The sequence below is a fragment of the Harpia harpyja genome, chromosome 13, assembly GCF_026419915.1.
Source record: "Harpia harpyja isolate bHarHar1 chromosome 13, bHarHar1 primary haplotype, whole genome shotgun sequence".
NCBI lineage: Eukaryota > Metazoa > Chordata > Aves > Accipitriformes > Accipitridae > Harpia > Harpia harpyja.
Genome location: NC_068952.1, coordinates 35707876 through 35727700, shown reverse-complemented (window position 1 = coordinate 35727700; position 19825 = coordinate 35707876). Strand labels below are relative to the sequence as shown.

Here is a 19825-nt window from a genome sequence, read left to right as displayed (position 1 = left end):
CCGGGGTGTCGCGGCCGTTGGGGCGGCCGCGCTGCGCGGGATGGAGGAGGAGGACTTCGTGCTGGCCCTGCAGCTGCAGGAGCTGTGGGAAGCGGAGGATAAGGAGGAAGAGGAGGAGAAGAAGGCGGCGGCGTGCCCTGAGGCCTCGCCGGACCCCTCACTCCTCCGCTCGCTGTCGGTGGTGGACGAGGCCTGGGAGCTGCTGGACCCCAGCCCCGATGTGCACGGCCTCTTCGTGCAGTTCAACCAGACGCTCTTCTGGGGGCGGCTGGAGGCTGTGGAGGTGTCGTGGAGCCCACGCATGACCCTGTACGCCATCTGGGGCGGGGGACGGGACGGGGACGGGGTGTTCGGGCTCGGCTCGCAGGGCAGCCCTGCGTGGGGAGGGGGCCGGGGGTATGAGGGCCCGTAAGGCCTTTCCCGAGCAGCGCTGCCCGGTGGCGTTCATCGGCGTTAGGGCTCAGAAGCTGCCATGCCTTTGCAGGGCCCCAGCATCGTGCTGGTGCTGGGCCAGAGCTGTGGGAGGAGGCTGCAGCCCATCAGAGAGGCAGCAGCTCCTCTCATCGTATAGCTGCGGGTTTCGGGGAGGAAAAGCTGTATGTCACTATGTGCTGCTCCTAACTGGGGCTTTGTAGGCACCATGGGCGAGTGCCACAGCTTCTCTTCCAGATATTTGAATGTCTTGCTTTTCTAACATAGTTTGTACCCCAGGACGTGGGTTGGTCACTGTCATTGTCTGTTTTGTCCTTCGTTTGTCATCCTTAGCAGCCATGAGTGACTTTTCCTCTGGTGCAGGCAAAACTGGAGAGATATTAAAGCGGAATAAATAACTTGGTCTTAAACTGTGTGTGTCAAGACTTAACATGCTTGTATTGCTGTCATTTTTCTTGTTCTCAGTTTTTATGATAGTTTTACAGCATGGCAGAAGGGCAAATATGACTTGATAATAGCATATTAACAAGACTTAGAATAGACTAGGAAGGGGAATATATAGGCAATCTGAGATGAAAACAAAAAAAAGCTTTGAAGTGGAGGCTGCAGTTCTGCAGCAGATCAGTTGATGCAGTTGCTAGCTGCTGGAGTCCTGCCCCCTCTTGTGCTCTGCTGGTTGCAGTACTCTTTGGACACTTGAAAATATTTGGATGCTGAACTGGTAGAGGACTAACTCGGTTAAAAAAAAAAAAAGTGTTTTCTGCTGAATTAGCACGTGGAAGTGAAGGTTCAGTAAGAGTCAAAAGTTGGGGGAGGGTGAGGGGTGAAATTGCAGCAACCAGCAGTTAAATTGGTTTTGGCTGCTGTGACTCTCCAGCCTCTGTTTTATGTATTTCACTCCATCAGGAGTTCTGATGAAAACAGTCCTCTGCCTCCTAAACAGGTTAGCTTGGAACAGTCCACTGTGATTTTGAATCTTTTTTTTTTTTCCAGGATTGCTAGCTTTGTATTAAGTGATTGCAAGAGATCTGATAAATTACAGTTTCACTTTTGCTATTTCAGTCACAGCTTATTGTAAGGAATTTGTGGGCTTTTTTTTTTTTTTTCTTAATGATGTGGAGTTTTTCAAGCAACTACTAAAAGTGTTTTTTCTTGTTCAGAGTTACCTAGCATGCATTGGAAAGGGACAGCGTTTTAACTCCAATTCTCAATTTTCTTCATGTACTACAGAAACAAGTAGCTTTTCATATTTTCTTTCTGTGTCTCTCTCAGCTGTGCTGGAGTATGTAGATACGAAGGAAAAGGTGGAATGTGTTCCATTCGTCTAAGTGAGCCACTTCTAAAGTTAAGACCAAGGAAGGATCTCGTTGAGGTATTTGAAGATTGCTCATGAATCTGCACATAAAAATGTATTGTGCCTCCCCTGACTCCATACAAACATTTTACATTTCATAGTGGGATTCTTATATACAGACTTTATTGTTACGTTTCTGTTGCAATATCGTGGTAATTTTTCAGTTTTATGTTTCTAAATGGGCAACTGAGTAGGAGTCTAAAGTCACTTGTTTATGTTACTGACTTTATAAAGAGAAAAAACCCAACTTTTTTACTCCTAAATTATCCTTTAATATTAAAACCAAACATGGACTGAAAGCACGATCGGAAAATAGCTGTAGTTTCATCTACAAAAGGCTAACAGCAGAAAATAAGGATATAGGATATGATTGTAAACATAACTTTGTGTTGCTTCTTGTGCCTCTGTCAGGGCTGCTGCTTTGAGTTGGCTCAACATTCAAATTTGCTTAATGAACAGAAATGCTGTAGAGTTTCAACTTTCTTATGAGTGTCTCTTTTTGGGTTGTAGAGGGGATCATCTCTTTAAAGATTTAACTTAAGTTTGAGAATTATTTCTCATTTTTGGAATGTCACATATTGTAGTAATATTCTCCAGCATGTTTTGGTGGTATGGGAATAGAGGTAATTGGATTTGACAGGTAGAATAAGTATTATGTTTTTATGACCCAGATTGAACATGTATGAATGCATGAAAATAAGATCAGTACCAAGATAAACGTAGAGGAGTAAAATACTTCCAGCTTAATTTTGAAACTATATGTAGTGTTTTTCAGCAAATAGCTAATGATTTCCATCGTTTCAGACACTGTTGCATGAAATGATCCATGCCCTGCTTTTTGTTACTAATAATGACAAAGATCGTGAATCTCATGGACCAGAGTTCCGCAAACACATGCGTCGTATTAATCGCTTGACTGGAGCCAATGTCACAGTAAGCATAATCCACTTAACCTAATTTAATAGAGGTTTCTTCCTTATTTGGCTTTTTAGTATGCCTGGTGTGGTATAAGTAATATACTTGTTCTTGTTAGACGCTCCACAGTTGGTACCAATATAAACTTGCATCCAAGTGTATGCCAGTTCCATAGTTATTTTATTGGGGACGATGGTGAGAACAGGTTGAGGAAGAAGTGGTGAGCTGTTAGTCATATAATTTTCCAGTATACCCTCTGTAAGTATTTTTCTTTAAACTTTTGTTTTAAACTTGAAACAACTTAATGATACCAGGGACAGAATAGCTCCATGTTCAGAATAATACTTGGGGAAGAGCAGTCTGTTTTAGTTAAGACTTGTATCAGTAGAGGCTAATGGGTTGATGATATTTAAAAATAATGTGTCTGATAAGATCAATTAAGATAATAGCTGGAGGGAGAATACAATACTGATATTGTTTACAATGCATTCTAAACAATACATCATTTAGGGTGAAATTGTAGATAGATTATCAAAGTGATTTTACTGGAGTTCAAACAAGACAGCCAGGACCTATTCCTACACATCCTGTCTTTTTTTTTAAAGCTTTGTTTTAATGGTAGCTAAATGTTGATCAAATTTTACCCAGGTTCAGCTCTTTTAACTGATAATGTAAAAATCACAGCAGTAATGGAAGGAATGAAATGGTAGTATCATAGAACCACAGGATGGTTTGGGTTGGAAGGGACCTTAAAGATCATCTAGTTCCAACCCTGCTGCCATGAGCAGGGACACCTTCCACTAGACCGGGTTGCTCAAAGCCCCATCCAACCTGGCCTTGAACACTTCCAGGGATGGGACATCCACAGCCTCTCTGGGCAACCTGTTCCAGTGTCCCACCACACCTACAGTAAAGAATTTCTTCCTAATATCTAATCTAAATCTACTCCCTTTCAGTTTAAAACCATTACCTTGTCCTGTCACTACACTCCCTGATAAAGAGTCCCTCCCCATCTTTCCTGTAGGTCCCCTTGAGGTACTGGAAGGCTGCTATAAGATCTCCCCAGAGCCTTCTCTTCTCCAGGCTGAACAAGCCCAACTCTCTCAGCCTGTCCTCATAGGAGAGGTGCTCCAGCCCCCTGATCATCTTCGTGGCCCTCCTCTGGACCCGCTGGAGCAGGTCCATGTCTTTCTTATGCTGTAGGCGCCAGAGCTGAACACAGTACTGCAGGTGGGGTCTCACCAGAGCAGAGCAGAGGGGCAGAATCCCCTCCCTCAACTTGCTGGTCAGGCTTCTTTTGATGCAGCCCAGGACGTGATTGGCTTTCCGGGCTGTGAGCGCACATTGCTGGCTCATACTCAGTTTTTCATCCACTAATACCCCCAAGTCCTCCTTCTCCGCAGGCCTGCTCTCAATCCGCTCATTGCCCAGCCTGTATTTGTGCTTGGTGTTGCCTCGACCCATGTGCAGGACCTTGTACTTGGCCTTGTTGAACTTCATGAGGTTTGCATGGGCCCACCTCTCAAGCCTGTCAAGGTCCCTCTGGATGACATCCCTTCCCTCCAGTGTGTTGACCGCACCACACAGCTTGGTGTCCTCGGCACACTTGCTGAGGGTGTGCTCAATCCTACTGTCTGGGTTGTTGACAAAGATGTTAAACAGCGCCGGTCCCAATACCGACCCCTGAGGAACGCCACTCGTCACTGCTCTCCACTTGGATATTGAGCCGTTGACTGCAACTTTTTGAGTGTGACCAATTCCTTATCCGCCAAGTGGTCCATCCGTCAAATCATGTCTCTCCAGTTTAGAGATGAAGATGTCCTGTGGAAGAATGTCACGTTTTGCACAAGTCCAGGTAGATGATGTCTGTTGCTCTTCCCTTATCCAGCAATGCTGTAACCCTGTTGTAGAAGGCTGCCAAATTTGTCAGGCATGATTTGCCCTTAGTGAAGCCATGTTGGCTGTCACCAGTCACCTCTTTATTTTTCATGTTCCCTAGCATAATTTCCAGGAGGATCTGCTCCTTGATCTTGCCGAGTACAGAGTTGAGATGACTGGCCTTTCTTTTTTCCCTTTTTAAAAATGGGGGTTATGTTTCCCCTTTTCCAGTCAGTGGGAACTTCCCCAGACTGCCACGACTTCTCAAATATGATGGACACTGGCTTAGCCAGTTCATCCACCAGTTGCATCAGGACCCATGGATGCATCTCATCAGGTCCCATGGACTTGTGTACCTTCAGGTTCCTTAGATGGTCTCGAGCCTGATCTTCTGCTACAGTGGGCAGTTCTTCATTCTCCCAGTCCCTGCCTTTGCCTTCTGCAACTTTGGGTGGTGTGGCTGGAGCACTTGTCAGTGAAGACTGAAGCAAAAGAGAGTCATTGAGTACCTCAGCCTTCTCCATATCCTGGGTAACCAGGTCTCCCATTTCCTTCCAGAGAGGGCCCACATTTTCCCTAGTCTTCCTTTTATCACCGACGTACTTATAGAAGCTTTTCTTTATGCACTTGATGTCCCTGGCCAGATTTAATTGTATCAGAGCTTTAGCTTTCCTAACCTGACCTCTGGCTTCTCAGACAGTTTCTCTGTATTCCTCCCAGGCTACCTGTCCTTGCTTCCACCCTCTGTAGGCTTCCTTTTTGTGTTTGAGTTTGTCCACGAGCTCCTCGTTCATCCATGCGGGCCTCCTGGCGTTTTTGCCTGACTTCCTCTCTGTTGGGATTCATCGCTCCTGAGCTTGGAGGAGGTGATCCTTGAATATTAACCAGCTTTCTTGGGCCCTTCTTCCCTCCAGGGCTGTATCCCTTGGTAGTCTACCAAGCAGATCCCTGAAGAGGCCAAAGTCTGCTCTCCTGAAGTCCAGGCTAGCAAGCTTGCTGTGCACCCTCCTCACTGCCCTAAGGATCTTGAACTCTACCATCTGATGGTCACTGCAGCCAAGGCTGCCCTTGAGCTTCACATTCCCCACCAGCCCCTCCTTGTTGGTGAGAACAAGGTCCAGCATAGCACCTCTCCTCGTTGGCTCCTTTGTCACTTGGAGAAGGAAGTTGTCATCAATGTATTCCAGGAACCTCCTGGATTGCTTATGCCCTGCTGTGTTGTCCCTCCAACAGGTATCGGGGTGGTTGAAGTCCCCCATGAGGACCAGGGCTTGTGAACATGAGGCTGCTCCTGTCTGTCTATAGAGGGCCTCATCCGCTCGGTCATCCTGGTCAGGTGGCCTGTAGCAGACCCCCACTGTCCCTGCCCTCCCTTTAGTCCTGACCTATAAGCTCTTGGTTGGTTCCTCATCCATCCCCAAGCAGAGCTCCATGCACTCCAGCTTTGGGCAACGCCCCCTCCTTGTCTCCCCAGCCTGTCCTTCCTAAAGAGCCTGTATCCTTCCATTCCAACACCCCAGTCACAGGAGCCATCCCACCACGTCTCCATGATGCCAATAAGATCATAGCCCTGCAAGTGTGTGCACGTCTCTTAACTCCTCTTGTTTATTCCCCATGCTACATGTGTTTGCATAGAGGCATTTAAGTTAAATTAAAATTAAATTAAATTTAAAATACTGTAGTGCTATAAAACTAGAAACTTTCTGAATGACTGCTTTTTTTTTTTTTTTTTCTTTTTTAAACCTAGATCTATCATACCTTCCACGATGAGGTGGATTTGTACCGCCAGCACTGGTGGCGATGCAATGGTCCCTGTCAAAATAGAAAACCTTACTTTGGATATGTGAAACGTTCGATGAATAGAGCACCTTCTGCACGAGACTTTTGGTGGGTTGAGCATCAAGAGACGTGTGGAGGTACATTCACAAAAGTGAAGGAGCCAGAGAACTTCTCGAAGAAGTCCAAGGAGAAAACTCAGCCAGCAAAACTTCCAAATTCTGAGGCAACTAATAAAGGTATTTAAAATAATTTTTTTTTTCTTTTCCAAACTGTTTTTGTCCAAACAGTTCCTTGAACAAATGCAGATCAACCACTACATGAGGTTTGTTTAGATATTGCTGTTACGTAGCAAAAAACAGGACGCATTTTATTTGTGCACTTCTAGGCTCCTTCTCAACTTAATTGTTTGCAAAAGATTTAGTTTGCTATACTATTTTCAAGCAGCAGATTTTTCAGTTGAAGCATGTAAAATACTAAGCCCATGATTTATATATGGAAAAAGTTACTAACTTTTCTTATTTTCTGCTCTTATTTTGCAGGCAAGGCACAAATGCGTGATACGCAAAATCTGATGCCTTTTAGTGGAAAGGGATATCAACTTGGAGGAGGAGAGAGTGGACTCTCAGGAAAAAACACAAATTCCAGCAGCAGTGTTAGAAACAGTGAAACACCTGGTTCACAGCATCGTTCAGCAGTAAGGACAATACCAATCCCTAAAAATGAGATAAAATTTGAAAAATCACCCCGTAGTGGCATCTTCTTTCCACTTTATACTGATGATGCTAGTGAGAAAATCAACTTGGCTTCAAAGCGCGAGTTTCCTAAACTCTCTGTTGCTGATACAAAAGCTTACAAGAATGTTAGTGGATCGCCTGTTAAAATTGCTCGTGTTATGGAAGAAAAATCAAACCAAGGTTCTGCAAATGGCAAGAGGGTTATACCACTTCACAACAGGCCACTGAAACAAATTTGTTTTGAGCAGACGACAGCAGCTCAGGTTGCATCTGAGAAAAAAAGCTCAGAATCTACTAATACACTGCAGCAATGGCCAAAAATGGAAGACAAAACTGCCTTTGAAAACTATTTCATTAAAAAAGAGAGTACCACTTTGAGTATAAATACACCTATGAAAACCAAAGCTGAATCTACAGTGTCCTCTGCAAGTTCCAGCACTGCTGTAAGGCAGGATGAAAAAGTCAGTTGTCCTGTTTGCCAGACTGAGGTTTTGGAGTCTAAAATAAACGAACACCTTGATTCTTGTCTTGCATAAAACCTTTCAGAAAGCTGTCTCAAAAAGATGGACCAGGGCTGAAAACGTTGCTTGAAAACTACTTTGCTCAGGGTATGCTTAGCTGTGGTTACTTCCCTTGTGCCTGTTCTGAACTGGAATTTAAACTACTGTCAGCATGCTGAACAACAAGTCTTGTGGAGTTGGACATCAGCACTGACTACGAAGCTAGCTGCTACTTCTGTTCCAAAGAATTGAATACTCCAGTTTTAGTAGGTGGATGTTTGTGCCACTGTTCTTGCTGCAGAATCTGGGTAATACAAGAGAAGGTGGATACTTGCCGAACTGTGTATTTTCAAGGCAGTTTTAAAAATCAAAAACATTTTTAGTCTTGCTAATTCATCTTTGTTCTTAAGATCCCTTTGTGTTGGTTGGTTGGTTTTTTTAATGTGTTTTTGGCCATTCTTAAAGTTAACCACCTAATAGATAAAAATTCTTGTTTTACTGCAATGTAATTAAGTGGCATGTATTTTTAGAACACTAAATATTTTGCATAAGCCACAATTACACTCTGAGGTGGTCCTTCTTACCTGTGACCTCTTTGAAAAGATAGATGAGAGTGAGAATCTCAAATACAGGCTTTTGTCAAAGATGGGAGAGGCATAGGCATAAAAAACACAGCAAAGCATCCATTTAGGTTTAATGGGTGCATTGTAGCAGGAAAAGAGAAAATCCAGAAGGGTGATGAAGGTGCTAGGAAATCAAGCACAAGATACTTGGTAGATGAGAAGGCCCTACACTTAAGGGCTGAATTTAAAAAAAAAAAAGGCTTTGAGGAGCTTGTTTTCAAAAAGGATTTAAAAATCAGCTATGCTGTTAAAAGTTGGAGTGGTCAAATGGAAGCTAATGAACCTCAGTCTTATGTCTGTCTTTTGGTCCAGGATCCCAGCTAGATTCTCCACCCACTTTTTCTGATGGTTTGCACTAACTCTGTGTTGAAAGTTCACTAGTTTTTTTACGATATAGGTGTTATGTGCATGAGCAACTGACCCCCATATCCTGACACTAGTAAATAAAAGTTGTGAGGAATATTGATAGCAATACTGGTAAAGACTGTTCTTGGCCATGTCATAAAAGCCTTCATGATTTTTCAGTTAAACTTCCAGTGCTTTACAGGTCAAAATGGCCTTAAATTGATATTAGCTGACAGTTGTTTTGCTGCTTCTGGAAGCCAGCCAGCTTGGTGGTTAGTATCCAACAAGCCAACAGTTGGTTGAGTATTAAAACCACTGTGCTGTGAAAAGTTATGAATGCTGAGCAGATGTGGTCTTTTTAATATAAATTTTCTGAAATGTTAATAGTTCTCTTGCTGCACTGAAAGTATTTAACTGGTTAAACAGTTAACAGCTTGATTCCTTACTTGTAAAACTGATTATAAATATTTTTGTTTAAAAAAAGAAAAAATAATTATGCTGTTTCACATAGTGTTGCTACAACTTCAAATGGCTGTATTAGCCTTGGATGTATATATGTTTGCCTTTATATAATCAATTACTTGCTGCTCCCTTTTGAAATTGGGAAATAAACTGATGTGCAATGGAATTTGGCAAATGATACCTTAACTCTTTTTAAACATTGGTGTATTTTTTTAAATACTGACGCTACAGATGTTTTAATGTGAACTGGATTGGTTTTGCATATTGTGAATAAATTGGTACAGCATTTTAAATTTTCATTAAGCCTGGGTTTCACATGGCAGTTGTGGCCATCTTGCTTTACTCACCAGTGTGGTTACCTGTATATCTAATAACAGTCTTGGTTTAATAGATCCTTTCTGTATTAACATTTTTCCTTCTTAAATTTCCCTGTAAAAACAGGTATTGGTGAATATAGACTGCATCAACCTCTGCCTTCTCTATCACATTTTTAGTACGGTTTCACTTTTGTTGCATCTCTGTGGAAACTTTTACAAATACTGATTCTAAAGCTTGATTTGACATGTTAATTTTCCATACTTCCTTCTTAAAACTGCAGTATCTGTCAGTGTTCCCAGTGAGACTTGACTTTTACAAGGACAGTGCTACTCAGAAGTATTTGTACTATCAAACGTTTTTAAGATGAGGACTAGATTCATATCATGAATGGTCTCTCACACCATGAAGCATTTTTTGAGAGATTTCCCTTACTATTGTTCTCATCAGTTTCCTGGTTTCTTTCCCACTGCAACTGATAAAAGTAAAGGGAGGATTGTGGGTATTGTTAAATGGATTTTTTTTTTTCCAGTGTCTTCTTTTACATCAATGGTGTTCATTTGAACAACAAGTAGAAAACAAATGTGGGAATTGACCTGTAGAATTCAGTGAGTAGTATAGCCTGTTGAGGCAGGGGGGAACTTAAGCTTTAGGCAAGTCCTGTCTCAAATATACAAATGTTCTGAAATAGATCTGTTTTCAAAACAATTGAGCAATTTTGGACCAGCTGTGGAAAAACATCACCTCTGCCCATGCATGCTTTTACAATGAAGTATTATGATGCCAAGATCTCTCCTAGACAGTGAGAAAGGTGACAAAGAGCTGGGTGGATAGGCTTTGCAGTTGCTACCTATCGCAGGCTATTGTTAACGAGTCATGGCCTTGTTTTTTTGGATATGTTACTGCGAATGCTGTTTCTGTAAGATTTTGTTTTTGAATACAGTGTCCTTCCTACAACGACAACAATGACTACCAGTATGTTTTTCAAATATTCTGGTAAATTTGGGTCAAAGGTGAGAAATTTCATCTTCTACATCAGTTGACTTTGTCCTGAGTGAGTTTAGATATTGTCTATAACAACACAAACTAGTAATGAATCTTGAACGAACATGCTTCACTGAACTGCAAAATAAGTTGCCTGACTGGAAATCTGAGAAATGAGTTAATGTACTTGATTTCTGAGACAAATCAGGTATGAGAGGTCAAACGTGTGTGTGCTATTTGTCAACAAATGTTTCTGCAAACTAAAGGCAAAAGCAATCTCATTCTGTGGTGATCTACTGGAATTGCTCAGAACGATTCAGATAATGTTTCCTGAGGTTAAACTACCTAAGTGGGGGTTATTTAGCTATAAAGCTAATAAGAGGCTGCTCTTACGTTGCCTTGAAACTGGTTATCGGGAAAGACATCTTGAAGATCAAATATTTTCAAGTATTTTTTACTTTATGGAAATGTTACCTAGGAAGTTTTCCTAATACTTGATGAGGTCTGATGAAGGAGGAGGAGGAGGTAGAATTTTTCTCTGGACTAATAAAAATGAATTAGTATCTTGCAAGAAGAGATGCAATAGAAATAGTCTGCTTTATAACATGTTATAAAGGTGATAATTTGCATTCCTCTATACTTTGCCATCTCCAGTAGTCCAACCACTATTTGTTTTCACTTGGGATATCTAGGTCGCATGGGAAGTGTATTCTTACAGCAAGTTCAATCCTAATGCCTGTGCATAAGCTGATGAGCAGGCTATTTACATCTAGGTGGAAGTATACTTCTCAGGCAGGGCAGGTGCTGCTGCTCAAACTGTGTAGGAATTCGTTACCTGACCCTCCTTTCTAGGAACGTTTTTCAAGAGAACAGCTACATGTTGTTCATTTGGAACAGGCTGTGCTACCTGCCCCTGCTCCAGTGTTAGTAATAAAGGATACTGGGTAATAGTATTTTTCAAAATCAAAGGCTAGAGAAGGCTTAGTTGTAACTGGACAACTAGTGAATAATTCCTGAAATATAAAGTAGCTATTCAAACTCCAAGCTTCTCTTGCTGCAGCAGCAGGATGTGCAATAGAGTAAATGACTTGTGAGGATTTTCTTTCTCATGTGTTCTGGAGCCCCTCGGTTCTGTTGTATCTTCCATACGTGCAGCTTCCCTGTACATCCTTAAAGTAAAGTAAGTTACACTGTACTGAAGGGTGGCAGCAGGAAAGAACAAACGGTGAGTTTCTGAGAAAAAGCGAGGTGGACGTCTCTTCTCAAGTAGTTGGAGGAATTCATGGTGATGAGGGATGATGCGGACTGCTCTGGCTGGGGAATGTTAAGAAACTGCCACCGCAGCTGTTTGCTTCATCACTGCTGGATCTGCTCGTCCTTGAACACGGTGTCCATGCATCAGCTGTTGCATTTTGCCACCTTAAATTGCAAGGCCACTAAAAGGTTGGACTGGGTGACCTCCTGAGGTTACATCTGACCTGCACTATGAGTGTATGATTGTTGCTGCCTGACACAATAGTGCCGGCTGTGAAACAGCTGCTTTCCAGCAGCATTCATGAATTTTACACTCCAAACTACACTACCCAAGTTCTTACTTGCGTGTGGATTATTACAGCTGTTTTGAAGTCTTGAGCTTAAAGAAACAACTGTTTGCATATAAACGTAAAGACTCTACCTTATATTACCCTTAAAGCATAGTTTGTGGGTAGACAGGCCGTGAAAGAGACTTGCATTTCAGTATGTGTGTGAAAATAACGCTGTGCGTGTTTTCATATATGGGTGTATATGGAAAAAAGTGCAAGACACTAGGCTGTGTGGAGCTTTGGGATTCTTCAACAGGCCATTAGGCGGCACTCCTTGCACTTAAGGAATATTTATTTCTTCAACCTTTACAGGGAAAGAACAGAAAGTGCAGAATTAGCAGGCTTGTATTTCACCTACACCTGTGCTCCAGGCTGAAGATGGATTAGCAGAAACCCTGACTGGACCATGAAGAAGTTAAAGGAGGAGGAATGGGCGGCTGTGGGGGGAGGTCTGCAACTAGCTGGGAGTTGAGAAGTAAATTTACAACTAACTGGGTTTTCTGTGAGTGTTTCTTTCAGCTTTGCTGCAAGAGGGACGTGGAAGATGAGACAGTAGCTCCTTTTTCTAGTTCAGGGCTCAGTGAATAACCCAAAAGGCATCCTTTTGTGGTCTACATATACCGCACCACTTGCATCCACTGCAGCGAAAAATCTAATTTTCAGCACCATTTGGTATCAACCCAGCTCTGCAAGAGAGGCAGGACAGAGTTGCAGGAACTCAGAGGGGTTTATAAACCACAAAACTTAACTCCCACGCTTCAGCTAAGCCGGGGAGCTGGAGGGGTGTGACAGGCTGAGGAAAGGGTAGTGTAGTGTACTGTACTGTAGGTGTGAAAGCTAAAAAAGGGAGATGGCCATGGCCTTAATCCCTCTGTTCCCTTTTAGCTTTTGCCAGGCCAGGCTGCTTTAAGACTAGATTAAGTTTCTAAGAAGGTACAGGAGCTTGGCCTGAATAGCTCACCCTGTCTCTGTCCCATCCATCCCCCTTTCATTCACATCGTTTCATCTGCTTTTTTGTCCTAATAAGTAAGTCTGAGACCTGACATTTCATAAACTGCATAAGAAAGAATGTTTGAAGGAGCAAAAACCAACAAATATTTGGCTCCCCCATTGCTTAATTTAGGAGCAGTAAATACTTTATTTTTCTTTAAATGACATCAACCTCTGGACCATAATTTCTGTGTTCACTGCAAGTACCTTCTCTTCAGAGATCTGTCACTAGTTACATAGAAAGTCTGGGGTAAGATGTGGACTAGAGCTCAGTGAAGTCCTGGTACAGTATCTGAGCTATAGGAATATGGTTTGGCTGGGGTTTTTAATTCTTCTGGTAGCTTCATTCAGCAACTTACCTACTAATGGGAGGAACAGCCATGGGGCCTCTCTGCTCTTTCTCCACTGCTTTGCTCCCCTGCCTTTGCCTTCCCACTGACCACCCTGGTCCCTTCCCAGAAGCATCCCAGCAATTATCCGCATTCTTCCCAGAAGGATCCACTCGGTGGGTGTGCTGCCACCCATGTGTGATTCACCAGGAGGGTGTGGGTTGTGTTTTGGGAGAGGCACAAAGCAAAAAAGCTGTACAAAACGCTTGCTCGGAGGGTGCACTTGCTTGCAGCCGGTGCCCTGTGGGACGCAGCCTGCCCACAGCACCCACACGTGGCTTGAGGAAGCACTGGTCATTTTGGTCAACTCGAGGGCAGCACTTCTCAGAAGCAAGAAATAATTCAACCGGAGCGGTTTATTTTTTTAATGCCCCTTCATTTTGAGCGCAGCCTACCAAGTCCAATGGTTTTGGCCTGTTCCAGGTGTAACCCAGCACACACTTGCTCTTTTACAGGCATTACTCCTAAGAGTCTTAGGGGCCATGGTATTTACAGTGCACAGCTGGTTTTCAACCAACAGCAAGACAAACTCCCTGGTGTGTGACAGGACCACACAACTTGGCACGGGCTGCTCCAGATAAGGCGGCGGTTGAAGGCTACGGTACGAAGTCTGGGCTGGTCTGGAAGATGGCGAATGGAAACACAGCCGAAGGGAAGAGTCGTCCTCAGGATAAAACACCCCAGGGGCTTCAGAGAGGATGGCACCTGTACCAGGTGGGGTATGGAAAGCTGCGAGTAAGGGACTTCAGTCTTAAATCTGCTGTCTTCTGCAGGATATGCTGCTAAGAATTATTTGGGTTATTCCTTTGATTTGCATTTAGCAGTGCCTATATAGGAAATGTGATTTAAACACAAGAAACAGCTTTATTACAGTGAGGGTGGTCAAACACGGGAACAGGTTGCCTGGAGATGTTGTGGAGTCTCCATCCTTGAAGATACTCAAACCCCAACGGGACGTGGTCCTGGGCAGCCAGCTCAAGGGCAGGGGAGCTGGACCAGACCATCTCCACGAGCCCCTTCCCACCTCCGCAGTCCTGGGTTACTGCCTAACAACCCCACGAGCACTTCAGGACAGAGTGAAATTACAGCTGAAGGCAGTTAGCATCCACCTGCTTGCCTTTGGGCTGGCACAGGAGTGCTCACATCATCTCTAACCATCAGTTTATTTCCAGCTGCACCATTTCTTCCTCTCCCTGCAAGGTTTGCTATGGGCAGCTCTTGTCACAGCCACCACCCAGATCATGTCCATGAGGGAGAAGTCCGCATCAGAGACTGGATGACTTCAGGCAGGAGCCAGGCATTCGTCAGGGGACAAAGACGGGTATGAGAAAGCTCTGCCCTGCCAAGCTGGATCACCACGGCTCACAGCCTGCCCTGGAAAGGCAGATTTTAATTGCTGCTTCCTCACCAAGCCATGCTGGGAGTTGGGGGGGGAAGATTATCAGCCCTGCAGATGGCGTGAATTAAAGCTCAGATGTAATTAACTCTGAATGTACCTGTAAGAGATTTAGAAGGCAGGAAAAGCATCAGCTGACAGGAGATGGGAGGTATTTCAGGCACTGCAAAACCTTAAAAAGACTATTCAAGCTAGCTGGCAACATTTCCCAGGCAATTTGGTAAAGAGGACACCACCCAAGAGGTCTTACTGCTAATGTTCAGGCTGACACTTGAGTCTTGAAATGCAGTTTTGTCAAAGCAGACAGACATCCCAAGCGGTAAGTGATGCTATGACTTTGGAGCTGTTTGCAAGGCGTTACAGACACAAGCATCCCCTGAAGGAATGAGGAGACCTCAGTTTGGAGGAAAACAGAAAAATTGCCTTAATGCAGCCTTTCTCTTAGTCCCTTTACAGACCCCAGAAGTGTTACCTTCCCCCAAGACTCTTCTGCGGCTTTGCACCCTTAGCAGCACAGGCGCTGAGCCACAGCATAGGGTCGGCGTCAGTCCATGCCCGCCCTGCAGCAGGTACTGAGGGAAACGCTGCCTTAACTTCTTCAGGAAGAGGAGAGGGATTGGAGGTCTCTGCTGTTGGGCAAGCATCCTCACTCAGCTTCGAGTTGTTATATGATGGGTTGATGCCAGCCCCGAGCATATTTTCACATGTGGCTGTGTATTTGTGTCAAAGTGACACCATTTTCAGGAGACTGACAAGTACGTGTCCTGTTTGTGAATCCTGCACCAGTTTCCAGTCTCCTTGTGTCTCTCCCTTTCCTTCTTCAATAGAAAGCCTCCCCAAGCTTGGCGTGAAACTGCTCCTGGGTGATGCTAGCATGGTTAGATACACTGAATTCAGTGCCAGCTGAAGGGTATGGTGCATGAACTGCCAGGGTTCAGCTGTGTCATGTATAATCCCCCCACCTCTGCCAAAAGAGAAGCGCCCTCAGCAATTCATGATTAGTTTGCTTCCCCGAGACAGTCAGCAGCTTGCCACACTGAGCTTTTGTGGAGCAGCACCAGCTCAGGGCAGGTGGGAGCAGCGGCCAGAGGCTACGCTGCTGGCCATGACTTGGTAGCCACTCTCTAGGCATTTTTTGCAACTCTCAGCCAAGGGCTTAGGTAGCACCTGACCACCTTGGAAAGGCAGGCACCAGGCTGCTGCCAGCCTTCATCTCAGAGTAAAAAATTAAACGCAAACATTTTCCCCAGCCAAGTATTTTCTAATTTAATCCGACACCCGCACAAGGGGTGTAGCACAAAAGCCGGCAGCTCGGCTGACAGCGCGTGGGACAACACTTGGGGAGCTAAGGCAGCCTGGAAGGATGCAAAAGTGCTGGGTTAGCAAGCGGCAGGAGAGGCCCCAACGCGCATGCGGGAGCAGAAATGGCAAGGGAACGTGCCGGGGAGGTCGGAAGCAGAGCTGTTGTTCTCCGTGCACCCTCGCCTGAGGAAACTAGAGCAAATTTGCAAACCTACTGTAAGCACTGGAGGTGTAACCAACCACTTCCCCTACTCCTTCATCCCTGCGCCGGTGGATGTTTTTAGTTGTAGATAAAGCTGCCTCGTGAGTACCTCGACGAGAGCTTACGCCATTGTAATCAACAACAAAACCAGCCTCCCAACCAAAATACACGTCCTTTGATTGCTACAAGTTATTTTAACTTTTGTTTGTGCAGCACAACATCCTCCACCTAAAATAGAGCGACTTGTCTTTGTCTTCTCTAGGACACTAAAACCGCCTTTTTCTGCTCTCACGGAGCAGCCTTGTCCCGGTGAGGACACCAGGGGGACCCAGTCACTCGCTCTTGTTTCCAGCTGTCCCTGGGAGCCGGTTCCCGAAGCATCCCTCCATCCCCGCATCCCTCCATCCCCAGTAACAGCCGCGGCCGTGGGCACCTTCCCTGAGCCACACACAACAAGGATCACACAAAATTTCCCCTCTGTGTTCTCCTGGACTTGTATAAGCCTAATTTTTACCATAAAATGCATGCCTTCCCAGGTTATGTCACTGCCTGACATTGCATGGTTATGAAGTTGCAGCGACTCTTAACTATATACAGTTGTTTCCTGCTTGTGCTATTTTAAAGGGGTTTCTTAAAGACTAAAATGTTCTCAGAGTGTAAGTGGGGAAAAAAAAAAAGTAATCAAAGTAGTTTAGAAATTGCTACCTACATCCCCTTAAAGCATTCTACATACAACAAAAATTTAAGACTGGAGAGAGTTAGCTTACTACAGCGTTTGCTTGTTCATTAAAATGCAGAACATGCACCCAGCACGGCAGCACTTAGTGTTACATTGTGGCTGGGGAAGGGGAAGTGAAGGGAAAATAAATATGCCCAATCTGAGAGCTCAAACCTTGCTCTTTGCTATTGGGAACACCATCAACTGGACTCTCATCGCAGAAAACAGATTCTGTTAATACCTATGGCCTCGATTCCCTTTGCCAAATGTTAGCGCTGTCCACAATCATTTTCCTTGGAAAAATATTTCCACCTTGATGCCCAAGGATGTTGCCAAGTGCTCAAATAAAAACGGTTCTTCTCAAATGTCTTTCAGTTCCAGTAACCCAAGGTACTGCCCTCACCAACAGCCAAGACTGCACTTGTCAGGTTTAGGGGAGATGGCGTTTAGTTTGTTGCTGACTAGCGGTTCGTTGGGGCTTTTTGACACATTCAGTCCTGTCTTCACTGTATGGAAAAACTTCTCAGGATTGCAACGGCAATTAATCAAGCTCCAAAATTCTAGTCTCCTTATGTTTCTTAGAGCTACCACCATGTCCTCTGCTATAATGTAATCTTTATTAATAGCTTTACAAAGCTTGCTTACATACAGTAATGTAAGCAAGACACATTTACAACCCAAGTGACCTGCCTCAAGATAGTTCTGGTCTTTTTTCGCTTGGCTTTTTGTTTGACGCTTGCTTTCTTTAGGTAGTGAAATACCAGCTCACAACTCAATACAATATTCAGGTATTAGGCTTTCTGTTTGTGAGTAGGAGTCAAATCTCTCCATTTTAGTTATTGTGGATTCATCTTTTATTTAAAAGCAAAAATAAAATTGAACCCTAACAGCCCTTGAAATGAGCCCAGAAGAACTGGTTCCACCCCAGCAAACCTCACTGACACACACACAGTCCCACAAGCAGCACTGGATCCACATGGTGAATATTCAGAGATGACATTTTACTTCCCACCTCCAACTGCATTTGAAAGAAATCATGGTTTTCCAGTTTAGACACTGCCCTGAAGCAGTGAGGCACCTGTGTGTGATACCTGCAAGTTGTCAGTCCATCTGTGTGTTTTACATCCCCCCTCACTCAGGTGTGAGGCATGTCCTGCAAACTTTTAGCCACATGAAGACGCTGGTACTGGGCTTATAGGCTAAATGAGCTGGTCACCTTTTCCAGCATTTATCACCGTATTATATACAAGGTGGTTATAGTAAATTCTCCAGAAGTACCCATAAACTATTACCAATAGAAAGTCAATCCTGAGCTGCACGTTTAATAAGAGGGGAAAAAAAATTCACAAAGCCCAACAACTTACAGCTGGAAGACAAGACAAGGAAACCAACTCCTGGTTCAAGCCAAAAGTTACGCACCTCTCATCTGCAGAGATAAAAATAAGCTATTTTGCAGCACACATCTGTGAAAAGAAAGGATGGATGGGATGCATCAACAACTGTCTTTCCTGAGGCAAACGTATTGTGTATTCTTTCTCTTCCCACTTCGTTCCTCCCCAAAGCAAACACCTATAGCATATTTTTTACTTGGCATGTTCCATATTCCATATTGTTTTATCTTGGTCTCATGCATCCGTCTCTTCCCATCCTACTTTACCATTCCTGTTCAACTCATTCCTTCCTCTCTGTCCTGCTGAGGCCTTGAGTCTATCCCCAGTGGGTTGGTGATTTGCATCTCATCTGCCCCTTCCACTTTAATAGCCAACTCTTAGTACCTGGCTTGTCCATTTGGGAGCCATGAGCTTTTTTTTTTTTTTTTTTTTTTTTTTAATTATTTCAGGAAAGGGATAAATGTGCTGTATATTCACTCAACTTCAAAGCTATGGGGAAACACTTGATGGAACTGAGTAGGTGGTAGCAAAAGTCAACAGAGCAAATTCTCTGGAACTGGTTTTGTCTGGTAGGACAGAGGACCTTGAACCTGCTTCTGTCAGCAGCCACCCACCCCCACCAGCCAGGGTCAGGCAACTCAGATTCAGCAGATGCTCCAGGGTGAACACAGCTCCTGCAGCAGTGTAACGCACAAACAGACTTCAACGCATTTGAAGTAATTACTTACATTCAAGCTTTACTTAACATCCACAAAAAAAATCTAAGGGAGTATTTTATATGAAAGCTGACGATGGGAGACCCAAGTTTCTGCAGATCCATACCCCCCCACCCCCACCCCAAAGAAAGCAGATGAGATCCAAATCCAGTAAGTCCCATGAATTTCTTCAAAGTCTTTGCTGCTCAGTACTACTAAATTCCCACTATATTCTGCAAGTGCATGCAGCTGTGTATCTGCACACCGGCTGGCAAGGTACACATGCTGGACTTGTGGGGTTTGGAGACTTTGAGCTTGCTATTGTCACTTAGCACTCTCCCCTCTTCTTCAAAGCATTCAGCAAGCACAAAAATGGTACTTTCCAGCCTGATTATACTTATCAGTATGACTTAGAGATGTGATCTTCCCACTCCTGACCTTAAAGTGGTCAGCACAGCCAGATGTTTTACGGAAGATACAGGCTGTCAGCTGCTTCCTCTCAGGTTTGCAAGTGTCCTTCTTTTGAGAAACCCCCAAGAGAGACTCTCTCTTTCCCTGGTGCAGTGTTTGACTTCACTAGGCAAAATGATCCCCCTGCATATTGTGCTCAACAATGCGATAATTAAAAAAAAAAAAAAATCAGGTCTACTCAGGATGGTTTCAAGTGCTAGAAAGGATTCTTCCTTGTTCAATGTAAAACAAAGATGGGGAAGAGGCTATTTCAAGAGAACATGTAAGAAGTTATACAGCACTGAAGCACGGAAAAAGCCTGAAAGCACTTTGGGATCGGCTCAGTGCTGCTGCACTTAGGTTTCAGCCTAACACACTGGCAAGAACC

The 19825-nt window shown here is 44.1% G+C and overlaps 1 protein-coding gene across 1 annotated transcript; it reads left to right on the top strand.

Annotated features, from left to right (window-relative positions):
- Position 1: 1 nt before the first annotated feature.
- SPRTN (SprT-like N-terminal domain) lies at positions 2–9507 on the top strand. The gene is made up of 5 exons (XM_052805216.1): positions 2–309; positions 1705–1804; positions 2591–2719; positions 6327–6594; positions 6898–9507. The coding sequence occupies exons 1-5, from the start codon at positions 41–43 to the stop codon at positions 7626–7628; spliced, it is 1497 nt and encodes a 498-aa protein (XP_052661176.1). The 5' UTR covers positions 2–40; the 3' UTR covers positions 7629–9507.
- The last annotated feature ends 10318 nt before the right edge of the window (positions 9508–19825 follow it).